This window comes from Adiantum capillus-veneris, chromosome 10, assembly GCF_014529385.1.
Source record: "Adiantum capillus-veneris isolate H3 chromosome 10, ASM1452938v2, whole genome shotgun sequence".
Lineage (NCBI taxonomy): Eukaryota > Viridiplantae > Streptophyta > Polypodiopsida > Polypodiales > Pteridaceae > Adiantum > Adiantum capillus-veneris.
This window is the reverse complement of record NC_140940.1, coordinates 146,699,688-146,710,710: the sequence shown is the minus strand read 5'-3', so window position 1 is coordinate 146,710,710 and position 11,023 is coordinate 146,699,688. Positions and strand designations below refer to the sequence as shown.

At 42.9% G+C, this 11,023-nt stretch overlaps 1 protein-coding gene across 1 annotated transcript; it reads right to left on the bottom strand.

Moving 5' to 3' along the window:
- Positions 1-336: 336 nt before the first annotated feature.
- LOC147449811 (pentatricopeptide repeat-containing protein At2g33680-like) lies at positions 337-3,392 on the bottom strand. The gene has a single exon (XM_086522174.1). It carries the CDS (start codon positions 3,194-3,196, stop codon positions 1,286-1,288), a length of 1,911 nt encoding a protein of 636 aa, XP_086378300.1. The 5' UTR covers positions 3,197-3,392; the 3' UTR covers positions 337-1,285.
- Between the last annotated feature and the right edge of the window lie 7,631 nt (positions 3,393-11,023).

The window sequence follows — 11,023 nt, the reverse complement described above, 5'->3', positions numbered from 1 at the left end:
TTGGACGTAACTTCATCCTCTACCCCTTAAAAGCCACTAAATCCATGCCCAATATACTTCATCCTTAAACTCTACATGCTCTCCCTTCTATCACGGACAATTTGTTCTTGCAAGGGCAATAGTTTTGAGAAGCACTATTTGGCTTCACTTAGAACTTTTCTCCATCCTCCTTGCCTATATGTAATATCTTTAAAACTCCCTCACCTTCTTCAAAGATCTCAACAACCTCCCTCTTCCACCCAACACCTTTCACTTTACTTTTGATGTTGAGGCCCTTTACCTTGGTATTCCAATCAACCAAGGCCTCCTAATCCTCGTAGCCTCCGTAACTACCCATTTTGACTCTCACAAAACTCACTTTATCAACTTCTTTGTCATTCTTATCCCATTTCACCATTACATTACCTTCAAAGGAAAATTGTCGAAACAAGTCAAAAGCACCGCTATGGGCTCCAAATTTGTTGTTGTGTATGCTTGTCTTTTTCTATGCAAACTTAAAAGCCTCTTCCTTCCTTTGCACGATCCACTTTCTTTACTTCATGCGCTATGTGGATGATATTTTTGAGTTATGGATAGGCTCCTTGATTTCCCTCACCTCCCTTTTGAATGCACGAACCCCTTCAATAGTACAATAATATCTCTAGGTCCACTTTCTCCAACCATGCCATTATCTTCAGATAGAAGGACAAAGCTCATAAGTGCAAGCATCATTGAGGTGTGAGGGCATTATTTTCAGACTCCTCCAAAGGTGGAATAGGTTCTTGTTGACGCATTTTATGACAATTGAAGAGCCCAATTTGAAGCTAGATAAGGCTACAATGACAAATCACGGACGCCTTGAAGGAAAGAAGAAATTGGAGTGCAAAAAGTGGCTAAAATTATGGCAGTTACTGAGCAAAATTGGTTGAGAGGGGTTTTCCAATGGTGGTTTCCATAGGGGGTTGGGTTTTTTGATAGGTGAGAGAGGTGGAATTTGATAGCCTTCGAAGAAAAGCTTTAAGTTGAAATTTCTAGCAATAGTGATAAGGGTGAAGGGTTTGAAGGGGGGGCGAATACCCAGGGATATGCCCGCAGCAAGATATTTACAAGCTCCAATCATGGCATGTAGTAGTGTTCCCAACTATCTTGTAGTGTTCGTTAGTCATGCATTACTTAAGAACCTTGGCACCAATCCTTGCCCTCATTGCAAAGCTTCCTTCCTTGCAACTCTCTTACCATATTGTTGAATGTAATGATGCAAAATACTGCTCATATTGCAGCTTAGAAGCACATAATATTAGCCTTGCTAGAGCGCATACTTCGCATGCAACTGAATGGCATGTTCAAAAGAAAATATTCCAAGCTTTGTATTCCTCCATTTCTGGGAAGCATCCAACAAAGCAAAGCAGACATGAAAGTAATCAGAAGATGAAACTCTATTGGCAACAGCAACTGCCCTGTCAAAGTGCCCTACACGGCCAAAAAGATCTACCATGCACCTGCAATGGTCTAAAGTAGGCACTATGCCATAGGTTGTGCACATGGCCTCAAAGTAGAACTGCCCCTTCTCCACTAAGCCCAAGGAGCTGCAAGCATAAAGCAAGACAATGAATGTGACAGCATTTGGCTCTACTCCTCCTTCCACCATTCTATTGAACAACTCAAAAACAGCGTCATGTCTTCCAATTTGGGCAAAGGCAGTGATGATTGCAGTCCAACAGTCCACATTTTGATCAGGGAGCTTTTCAAACACCTCTTGCGCCTTAGCAACTGCACCACACTTGGCATACATGTCCACCAATGCACTCCCAAGTGCACAATCTTTTGAAAGTAGACCCTGTTCAACAATTTCCGCATGTACTTCGTTGCCTATTTCAGCTGCCCCTATGCTCCCACAGGCTTGCAAGATGCAAGCATACGTCACTGCATCAGGAGACAGACCCTTCCTTTGCATCTGCTCATAACACTTCAATGCTTTTTCACCATGCCCATATTGACAATATCCAGAAATCAAGGCAGTCAAGCCAACTCTATCGCCATTCATAAGGCTATCCAAGACTTCTTGTGCCTTAGAAAAAGCACCAAAATTGGCATACATATGCACTAAGGCATTCCCAAGCACGTTGTGCTTCTTCAGCAACCCCTTTCTGACAATCTCAGCATGTATTTGTGTGCCGCCTCCTAAACTTGAACAAGCTTGCAAGGCACAAAGCAGGGTAATGGAGTTAGGAGACAAACCTTCCTGTTGCATTTTTTCGAAACAGCCGAGCACTTCATCATCATGGCCATGTTGGCAGTAGCCCGATAGTAACGCATTCCAAGAGACCGCATCTCGGGCAGGAAGCTTGTCAAATACTTCTTGTGCCAATGGCAGTGCCCTGCACTTGCCATACATATCCACCAATGCGGTGCCTAGCATAACATCTTCTCCAAGTATACCCGCCCTCGCCATCTCAGAATGAATCTCTTTACCCTTGTTAACTGCTTTCATGATGCTGCAAGCTTGCAAAGCACACATGAAGGTTACAGAATTGGGTGTGAATCCTTCACTTTTCATTTGGTTATAACACTTTAGTGCTTGGTCACCATATCCAAGTTGAGCACATCCTTTGATTAGTGTATTCCACGCAACCATGTCCCGAACAAGAAGACCCTCAAAAACTTGCTGTGCCTTTGCAAGAGCACCGCACTTAGCATACATATCTACTAGTGCAGTCCCAAGCACACTGTTGTTCTCTAGCAACTTCCTTTTGGAAATCTGAGCATGAATTTCTTCACCCTTTTCAATTGCACCTTTATCACTACAAGCTTTCAAAATGCAAGCACAGGTGACTGAGCTTGGGGACAGGCCCTTATCTTGCATCTGCTGAAAACAATTGAGGGCAGCCTCACTGCATCCATGTTGGACATATCCAGCAATGAGTGCATTCCAAACGACCACGTCTGGATTTGGAATTTCATCAAACACTTGATATGCCCTTGTAATTTCACCACATTTGGCATACATGTTAACCAATGTGCTGCCAATGTAAATGTTTTTCTGAAGGAGCCCCCTCCGGACACAATTTGCATGTAATTTGCTGCCTTTGTGAAGATCATTTTTCCTGGTGCAGTCCTTCAACAAAGTCACAATTGACACCTCCATGGCAGCTCTTGCATCTTCTTGCACCTGCTGATGCGAAGTTATACACCGGATGGAGCCTTTCATATTGCACATAATCGGTGCTCATTGGAAATTCCGATCTCGATTTCAACAGTAGCTGTGCAAAGCCAGTGGACTTTCTACAGCCCATCAGATCAAGAGGGCATATCTCTGCACTGCAAAAGAGTAGTGAAGAGGGGACGGGAAGGGGATCCGTCAAAGTACATGTTCTGTTCTGACTTCGTTCCGCCTCTGTGATCGCACAATCACCCAAGTAGGAAGACTTGCCTCTGCCCAAGAAAAGGAAACTGATGAACCGTTCCCTGCTGCGTTCCCTGCTCATGATTGTTCACGTAAAAATTTTGCTCTCTCGACCAGCTCTCTCTCTCTCTCTCTCTCTCTCTCAGCGCCTCTTGTTCAACACAAAAGCTTCCACTGTGTTTATGTGCTCGACTGCTTGGGTGGCCGGAGGCAGATCGGTGAGCGGCTGTGATTATGTGTTCAAGCTTGTAGGCTGAGCACTCCGGCCAATCCGTGAGCGGTTGTGATTGCTGAGCACCCACCAGGCCAAATTTCTTGAACAGCTTTATGTGCTCAAGCTCTCCGTTGGAGTTCAAAGAGTAGCATGGACATAAGGCCGGATGAACAATGATCAAATAACCGTGCCTCATGCATGGTCACACAAGCACAAACTATGGCACCTGGGAGCCATTGTGGAACGTTGGCTTCAGCCGACAACATGGTAAAGCCTATGTTTTCACCTGCTTTTGATGGAGTGTTTAAGAGAGGCATTAACTAGGGGGCCACATGCTCTTCCTCGTCATCTCATTAGTATTTAAGAGGTTTGGGGCCTTAGTATTTCAAAGGTTTGGGGGGGGGGGGGGGGGGGGGGGGGGGGGGGGGCCTCCATTCTTTTATAATCTGATTTAGGCCATTGTGACTATTCACCTTGTGAGATATGCCTTACGTCCATTCGCCAGGGACGTCTAAATGAGGATTTTGTGAGCTTGGGAAGGAGATGTACATACACTATCAATTTTATAGTATATGTGGACTTGAGGAACATGTTAAAAATTGAAAATGTCCCCATGCGTGACGTGAGATGCCTTCTTTTTCTTTTGCCTTCTTTTTAGGTGGCTTGCAGGCAAGGCCACATCCACCGTTCACACGACGTCGTTGCGGCCATATTTGAAAAAAAATTGTACAATGCAACAAAATTGAAGTGACGTCAGTTGCATTTAACTACATCACGATGGAGAGATCTTGTGACTTTATGTTGTGTGCATGCTAATGCCATAGGTAGGATTTGATGAGGTGTTATGGATGCTTCTGCACCAAGACCTCAAGCTCTCCATGTTCACATGCAGTCATAAATCTCTCTCTCTCTCTCTCAATTGGCCACTCACGAGGCAAGATATCTTGAAGGCATCAAGCCCGAAATGATGAAATGGACAAGGCAGGAAGCACATCGTTGGATATGTAATATGCTTAACCTTGCACTTCAGCATGGCATGCCTCATGATTGGCATACAAATTGGATCAAACCTTTACGTAAAGGGGGAGATGTGAACAATGTAAACAATTGCAAAACTATAATGGTTGGTTCTCATACTCATACCTGTTAGTTCTCAAATCACTAGTAGGAATCTCACGAGATCCTTTTCCTTGTTTACCCAACACCTGAAACTTTGAGGGCAAACTCAAGTGCGAGCTGAGGTATTGAACCGAGGCAGATCACCTAAACACTCGAACACTCTTTAGATAATCCACTTGAGCAAGTGCGTATGCTACTAGAAGAGTTTGTTTTTACCTTTTAAAAAAAGAAGACCCCCTCCCTCTCTCGCCTTGCCTCCCCTCCAATTTCTAGCGCTTCGACTCCCAACTCCCATCACCTCCTTGCACAGCTGCTACCTGGCATCGCAGTTGGCACCTTCCCTTCTCCCCTCGCACGGTGCACTTCGCCCCTCTTCTACCATACATAAACAACCACACTTTCCCCTCAAGATTGGCTTTTCCTTTGCTTGCTCCAAAGGTGTCCTCTTAGATTCTTTCTAATAAACCAAGAAGAAAAAGGATAACATGCATATGGACAAGCAGGTTTCAAAAACATCATACCACCATTAATCACCTTTTCACTCTTCAAGTTCCCATGAAGGAAAGCTAGTTGAAGGATTGTATTATTGCTTTGTGGACTTCAAGAAAGCTTTTGATACGGTCCCCTCCCCCTCATAGAATCTCTAGAAAAATGTGGAGGAACTCCAAGAGCCAAATGAATATATGCATCAATTTCTTGTATTTACAAAGAGGTGATATCTCAAGTACATATGGTAGAGGGAATTTCAAATTTTTTCACAAGCACCGTTAGTGTAGACCAAGGATACCCACTTGTTTTCCAATCTCTTTGGGTTACTTATTGATGAATTTGAACACATGGTTTTTGAGTTTATGCAGCAAGAAGACATTGAAGAGGTTATGATTTGGAATGTACTAATCATGCTTTTCTTATATGTGGATGATGTAATGCTTTTGGCATCTTTAGAAGATGCACAAAACCTCATGATTGGCTTGGAAAACTTTTGCTTGCATAGTGGGCTAATTGTGAATGGCTCCAAAGCAAAGGTTATGCTTGTGAAAAATCTCAACAAGGAGAACCCATGCAACATTGTATGCAAAAAAGAGCCACTTCAAAGGTGTAAAGAGCTTCAAGCACCTTGGCCTTGAGGTTCTAGCCAATTACAAATGAAATGAATGTGCTATGTGACACTTGGAAACTAGGTTTGACCCTACTATGCATTTGAGAGAATGTGTAATGCAGGAGAGATTAAGTGTTTGGTGCTCAAGGAATACCTCTTTGACACCTTTGTGACACTGATGCTTCTTTACGGAGTTGAAGTATGGGGTGCTAGCATTTTTAAGCCTCCTTGAAAAGAGTTTCAGAAAATCCAAAAGCATTTTCTTACAAACTTTCTCCAAGTCAAGACACAAACACCTTTCGTGCTCTTACTTGTTTGAGTTCGAAGCAGTTCCCCTTGAGGTTGTGGGTATGAAGAGAGTTGTAGAGTACATGGTTAAGATGTGGAAAACTATTCATGTTGACTTTCAAGACTTACATGGGAAGCAAGTACAAACGTCCCAATTAGACACACAAAGAAAAATGTTAAGTTCAAAATGGATGAAAGACATCAAGAAATGGTAGATGCATTACACTTGCTTATGATGCCTTGATAGACTCAAAAGTGAACGAGACATTTTTACAACACAATGTATCACGACTGGGGAGAAATTAGGTGCTTTATGCAAGACTTTCAACACATTTTTTACCCCAAACTACAAAACCATTTTCTCCTCTAAAGAGCAAGGGAGTCGCACCCACCCTTAAATACTAGAGCCCATGCCCTTAAGTGTGATTCACACTATTGCCTCCATCTGGTGCAATACTCATCGTGAAGCAAGAGAGGGAGTTGCAACACCGGTCAAGATGCACTTTATGCCCCCAAAAAATTTGCGGTCTGAGTGTCACACCCTACTTGATTACTTAGTTTTTTATCGCATTAGACCTTGCTTTCCCTATATTTTCAATCTTGAACTCTCCCTACACACATTCCTCTTTGTTTTTGTTGACCCCATAGGTCATATATGAACTTCAAGGAAGATAATGGAATTTCTCTCTCTCTCTCTCTCTCTCTCTCTCTCTCTCTCTCTCTCTCTCAGTGAGTGAGTGAGTGAGTGAGTGAGTGTGTGTGTGTGTGTGTGTGTGTGTATGCGTGCGACTGTAGATGTGCTCATGGCATTGTAGTGGTTGAATGTTGGCATCATTTATGCTCTCTCTCTCTCTCTCTCTCTCTCTCTCTCTCTCTCTCTCTCTCTCTCTCTCTCTAAAATTGATGTATAATTATTTTATTACAGCTACTGACTGCTGGAAAAAGCATGATCGAGCTATGGGCTATGCGAAAGGACATCACATTTATGTATATTTTATTATTCAAGTGCTCTTTATGAGCTATGGCCATTTATGTCCGACTGGCCAATGTGTATTCATTTCGAGAATTCAAGAAATCTATAAATAAATACGTGCAAGAGAAAAATGCTCACTCTCGCACGGGGGGGGGGATTGCACATAGTGTTTGTGTTACTCTTCTCTCCTCTCCTCTCTTCTCTCTCTCGCAGTGGCGATGTAGCAATCCACTTTAGGAGGTACATCTACATGCGCCCTCATGCTCTCTCACACTCTGTCTTTCCCTCTTGGCGTATAACATTGATTATATGCTCGTGCCATACACGAGGTATATGGATCTGTCGTTTTATGGCATGTGTTATGTTATTTTCAATATTTTGCAGGGCTCTTTGCACTCCCGGTTGTAGCAGAGGTATCAGAGCTTTGGAGACAACAAATACATTAGAGCTAAGTATATTTATTTCACCGATTTTATTGATCGCAATCTTGTTGATTGAATTGAGTGTAAATTTATTTATTTTATATTATCAAGAGCATCTTAATCATAGGCTTTATTAGATATCGTGAAGACTAGTTTTAATCAGGATTTGATTATAGTTAATAAGAGTGTGGTTTGTGATTAATAGAATTACTTAATTAGATTAAGTATGTATATATATTTCTATATATACATGAAGAAGAAGTAAAGGAATTGTAGCACGGGAAGAAGCAAAAGTGGAAATCCACTTATTTTTATGTTCACTCGCCGTAGTAATCTTAAGATAATAGAAGGATTAAAGGAAATTATAGTAGGGATTTATATATAGAGAGTAAATTGACATTAGAGAATTTTAGAAGGAGAATAAGAATTAGGAGTTCCAAACCTTGCAAGATCATTTTGAAGAATACTAAGAGAACTTACAAATCTGGGGCCAAGCCCACAATTCAAGATGCGTTATGCCGTACGTACCGAATGAGATAATCAATCTACCCATGACAGAAATCCCCTTTTTATTGGATGATGGAAAGTTAACATTGTGGGAACAATCTCCAAAGAGCTAGGCAATATTACAAGAATCTGGAATTCAAGTATTGTCGCTAAAGAGGAATAAGGATAACGCATCCAACTCTCTGTCATGAACCCCTAACAGAACACCCCGTGAAGTAGTGGCAACCTGTGCAGTCAGAAAGCAACCCTACAACAGCAGAGTTGTGCAACAGGAAAATGCAACAAGCAGAGCTTGGTCGAGCCGTGTACGAGGCCATTAGTTGCCATCCGATAGTTATGTTGGAATGCATGCATGCAATGCCATGCATGGCACCCTACATCCCAAACCTGCCAAACGCGATAGCGGCTAGCCAACAACTTTGACCCCATGCAAAAAAGGCTGCATAGCATCATGCGGTGCGTGAGGAACTAGAGCTGTACTTTTTCAAAAAAAAAATCTACCCTCAGAGCCTGTGTAGGCCTTGCGCCGCATACCAAAACGTTATCAGAGAACTACCAGCCAACCGTTTTCTCTCTCTCTCTCTCAACCACTCATCCTCCTCTGGCTTTTCCCATACCCACCTACCACAGTCATAAAATTTTAAGGCCTGCATGTAGCTGCTGTAGAAAAGGAGTAGAGCCACGAGTTTTTCAGGGTAGACAACAACTTTCCTAGGAGGAGCAGAGTCAGCGATGGTTGCTGGCAATGAGGGGTAGGAAAAGTATACGGCATATTATTTTCCCGCCTCCCATTAATTTGGATGGAATATACCCCGCCTTCACCCCCCTCAAAACCAACATCCCCTCCTCGTATGTCCTGCAGCTAGAGCAAGTAGACCTGCCTTGCATCCACCATCACACAACTACAATGAATCCATGCTATGCACAAGAGACTTGTGGCCCTTCATCCCCCCATACACATATTGCAAGCTTAAAATGAGCATCTAGCTCCTCATGCCAATTAGGCGACCCAATCGATAGCTGCTTGCCCTCTAGCTTCCCAAGCTCGCTACATCATCATGATCGTCTTCATTCAACTGTCCTACCCCCCCCTCCCTCCCGCGGATTTTCCCACCTCGGCCTCTTGATGGCCTTCATTCAGGTCTCCTCCGCTCGTTGCCCTCCCTCCGTCCTGAGGTATAACCCCATGCTCTCGTGTAATGGAATTGGCCTATTAACTTGAGAGCTCAAGTAGTGGAAATTAATGAGAGTACTTTTGAGAAATTACTTTGTGAGCATAAGTGAAGATAACAACATAGTTAACTTGGCATGAACAATACTTTTGCAAGAGAGAAGATTTAAAGAACATGACAACAGTTGAGGACCCGATTTATGTGGAGCCGGTCCCCCCTCCAATAGGCATTTGTATTATGATTTCTCCCATTAAGAGAGACTTGTTACAATACAATCTTTGTGTTCCTTGTGACCTAGGTGATGCAATGAAGATGGAAAGCTTCATGCATGACAAGCATAACATAAACTTTGAAGAAAGCTTTAACTATCCCAAGCCTCAGTCCTAAGACCTCAAACACCTTCGAAGGTGGATAGAGCTAGCAAGGAATGAGGGTAGGGAAGAGGAAGAAGAAACATTTCATAGGAGAAAGAATTAGCTCCTCACTTATCATAACTCTTCTTGCTAGCATACATAATAGCATAGTAATGAAAATGGAGAAGATGGCAAGCTTAAGCATTGAAGCATGGCGCTTGGTTGGATTTGCACTCCATAGCCAAGAGTGTTGGTGTAAGCTCTTAACCTCTATTTGCTTGGAGAAGGAGAGGGAGCTCTTGCACATTGCATAATGAGAGTGTGTGTGAGTGTGTATGGGAGAGTATACCCCTAAGCAACCCCCTAGCTTGCTTTGGTCGACCCCCCCTTGTATCTCATGCTTGAAGCTCATTGGACCCCTCCAGGCCTAGCCAATCACAAGCAGGAGGCATTACAAGCAACAATGGTACTCTTGGGACAAGTGTCCCCCTTTCCCCTTTGAGAGAGAGGACTTGATAAATGCAAAGACAATTAATTAAATCTCCTAAATTATCATTGGACCCCTTGGGTGGCAAACCAATAGGCTTCAGGCACATCATGAGGGCAACATGATGAGGAACTTGACAAGTGTCTCTTATGCTTTCTTTGTACCAAGTAGGCCTTGCGTGAATGTGTGGGTGTTCTCTTTCATCTCCCCTCATGTAGGGCTCGCCCCCTCCTTGTAGGGATTAGATCTTTAACTTTTAACACCTCAAACCCCTCAAGCTTAGGCCCAATTACCACCACAATCTTGGCCCTTAAGCACTTCAAGCTTGGGCTAGGTTCTCACCTCCAGTATAGCCCTAGCATCTCAAGCATCTCCAGCACCTCAATCATCAAGCACCTTAGTCATCAAGCATGACAAGCACCTTAAGCTTGGGTCGGGTTCCCACCTCAAGCACAGCCCTAGCTTACCTAAGGTCAACAGACTTTTACACTCATTATTGGAGGTCTTCAATGAAGCTAACCCTAAGGTCTTATGCTCCATTGGTTAGTTGGGCCCCTTTACTATTGGCCCCGTGTTGAGATAGATCTATAAGCACATGTCTATATCTTAACCCTTGTTCCCGTTTATTCTCCCACATTAAGTGATCAGTTTAATATGAGAAAATCATTTGGGTTGGTTAGATATTAGATTTTATGACATCTCGCGTGGCACCTGCCATCTGCCACCATTTTTTTCGCTTCCCTTTCCTTAAATAGCCTATTAAACCCCTTATCATTGTTTGAAAAAAAAAACCAAAATAATCTGTAACTTTCGCAATTTAACTCTATTTTCCTAAAATCTTCAAGAGGTTTTCCTCCTTCTTCACTTCCCTTCAATTGGTTGACATAACTTTTCAACCGGCTCGAAGCTAAGCTTGAGACACACTTTTCCTAAACAGTGCCCCTTATGTAAAATTTGTCAAACTTGCTCCCACGGTCTTAACAAACAAATTGGGAATGGTCATGATT

Coding starts and splice junctions, on each gene's coding strand:
- LOC147449811 (XM_086522174.1), bottom strand. CDS start 3,196: ATGTGCAATATGAAAGGCTCCATCCGGTGTATAACTTCGCATCAGCAG.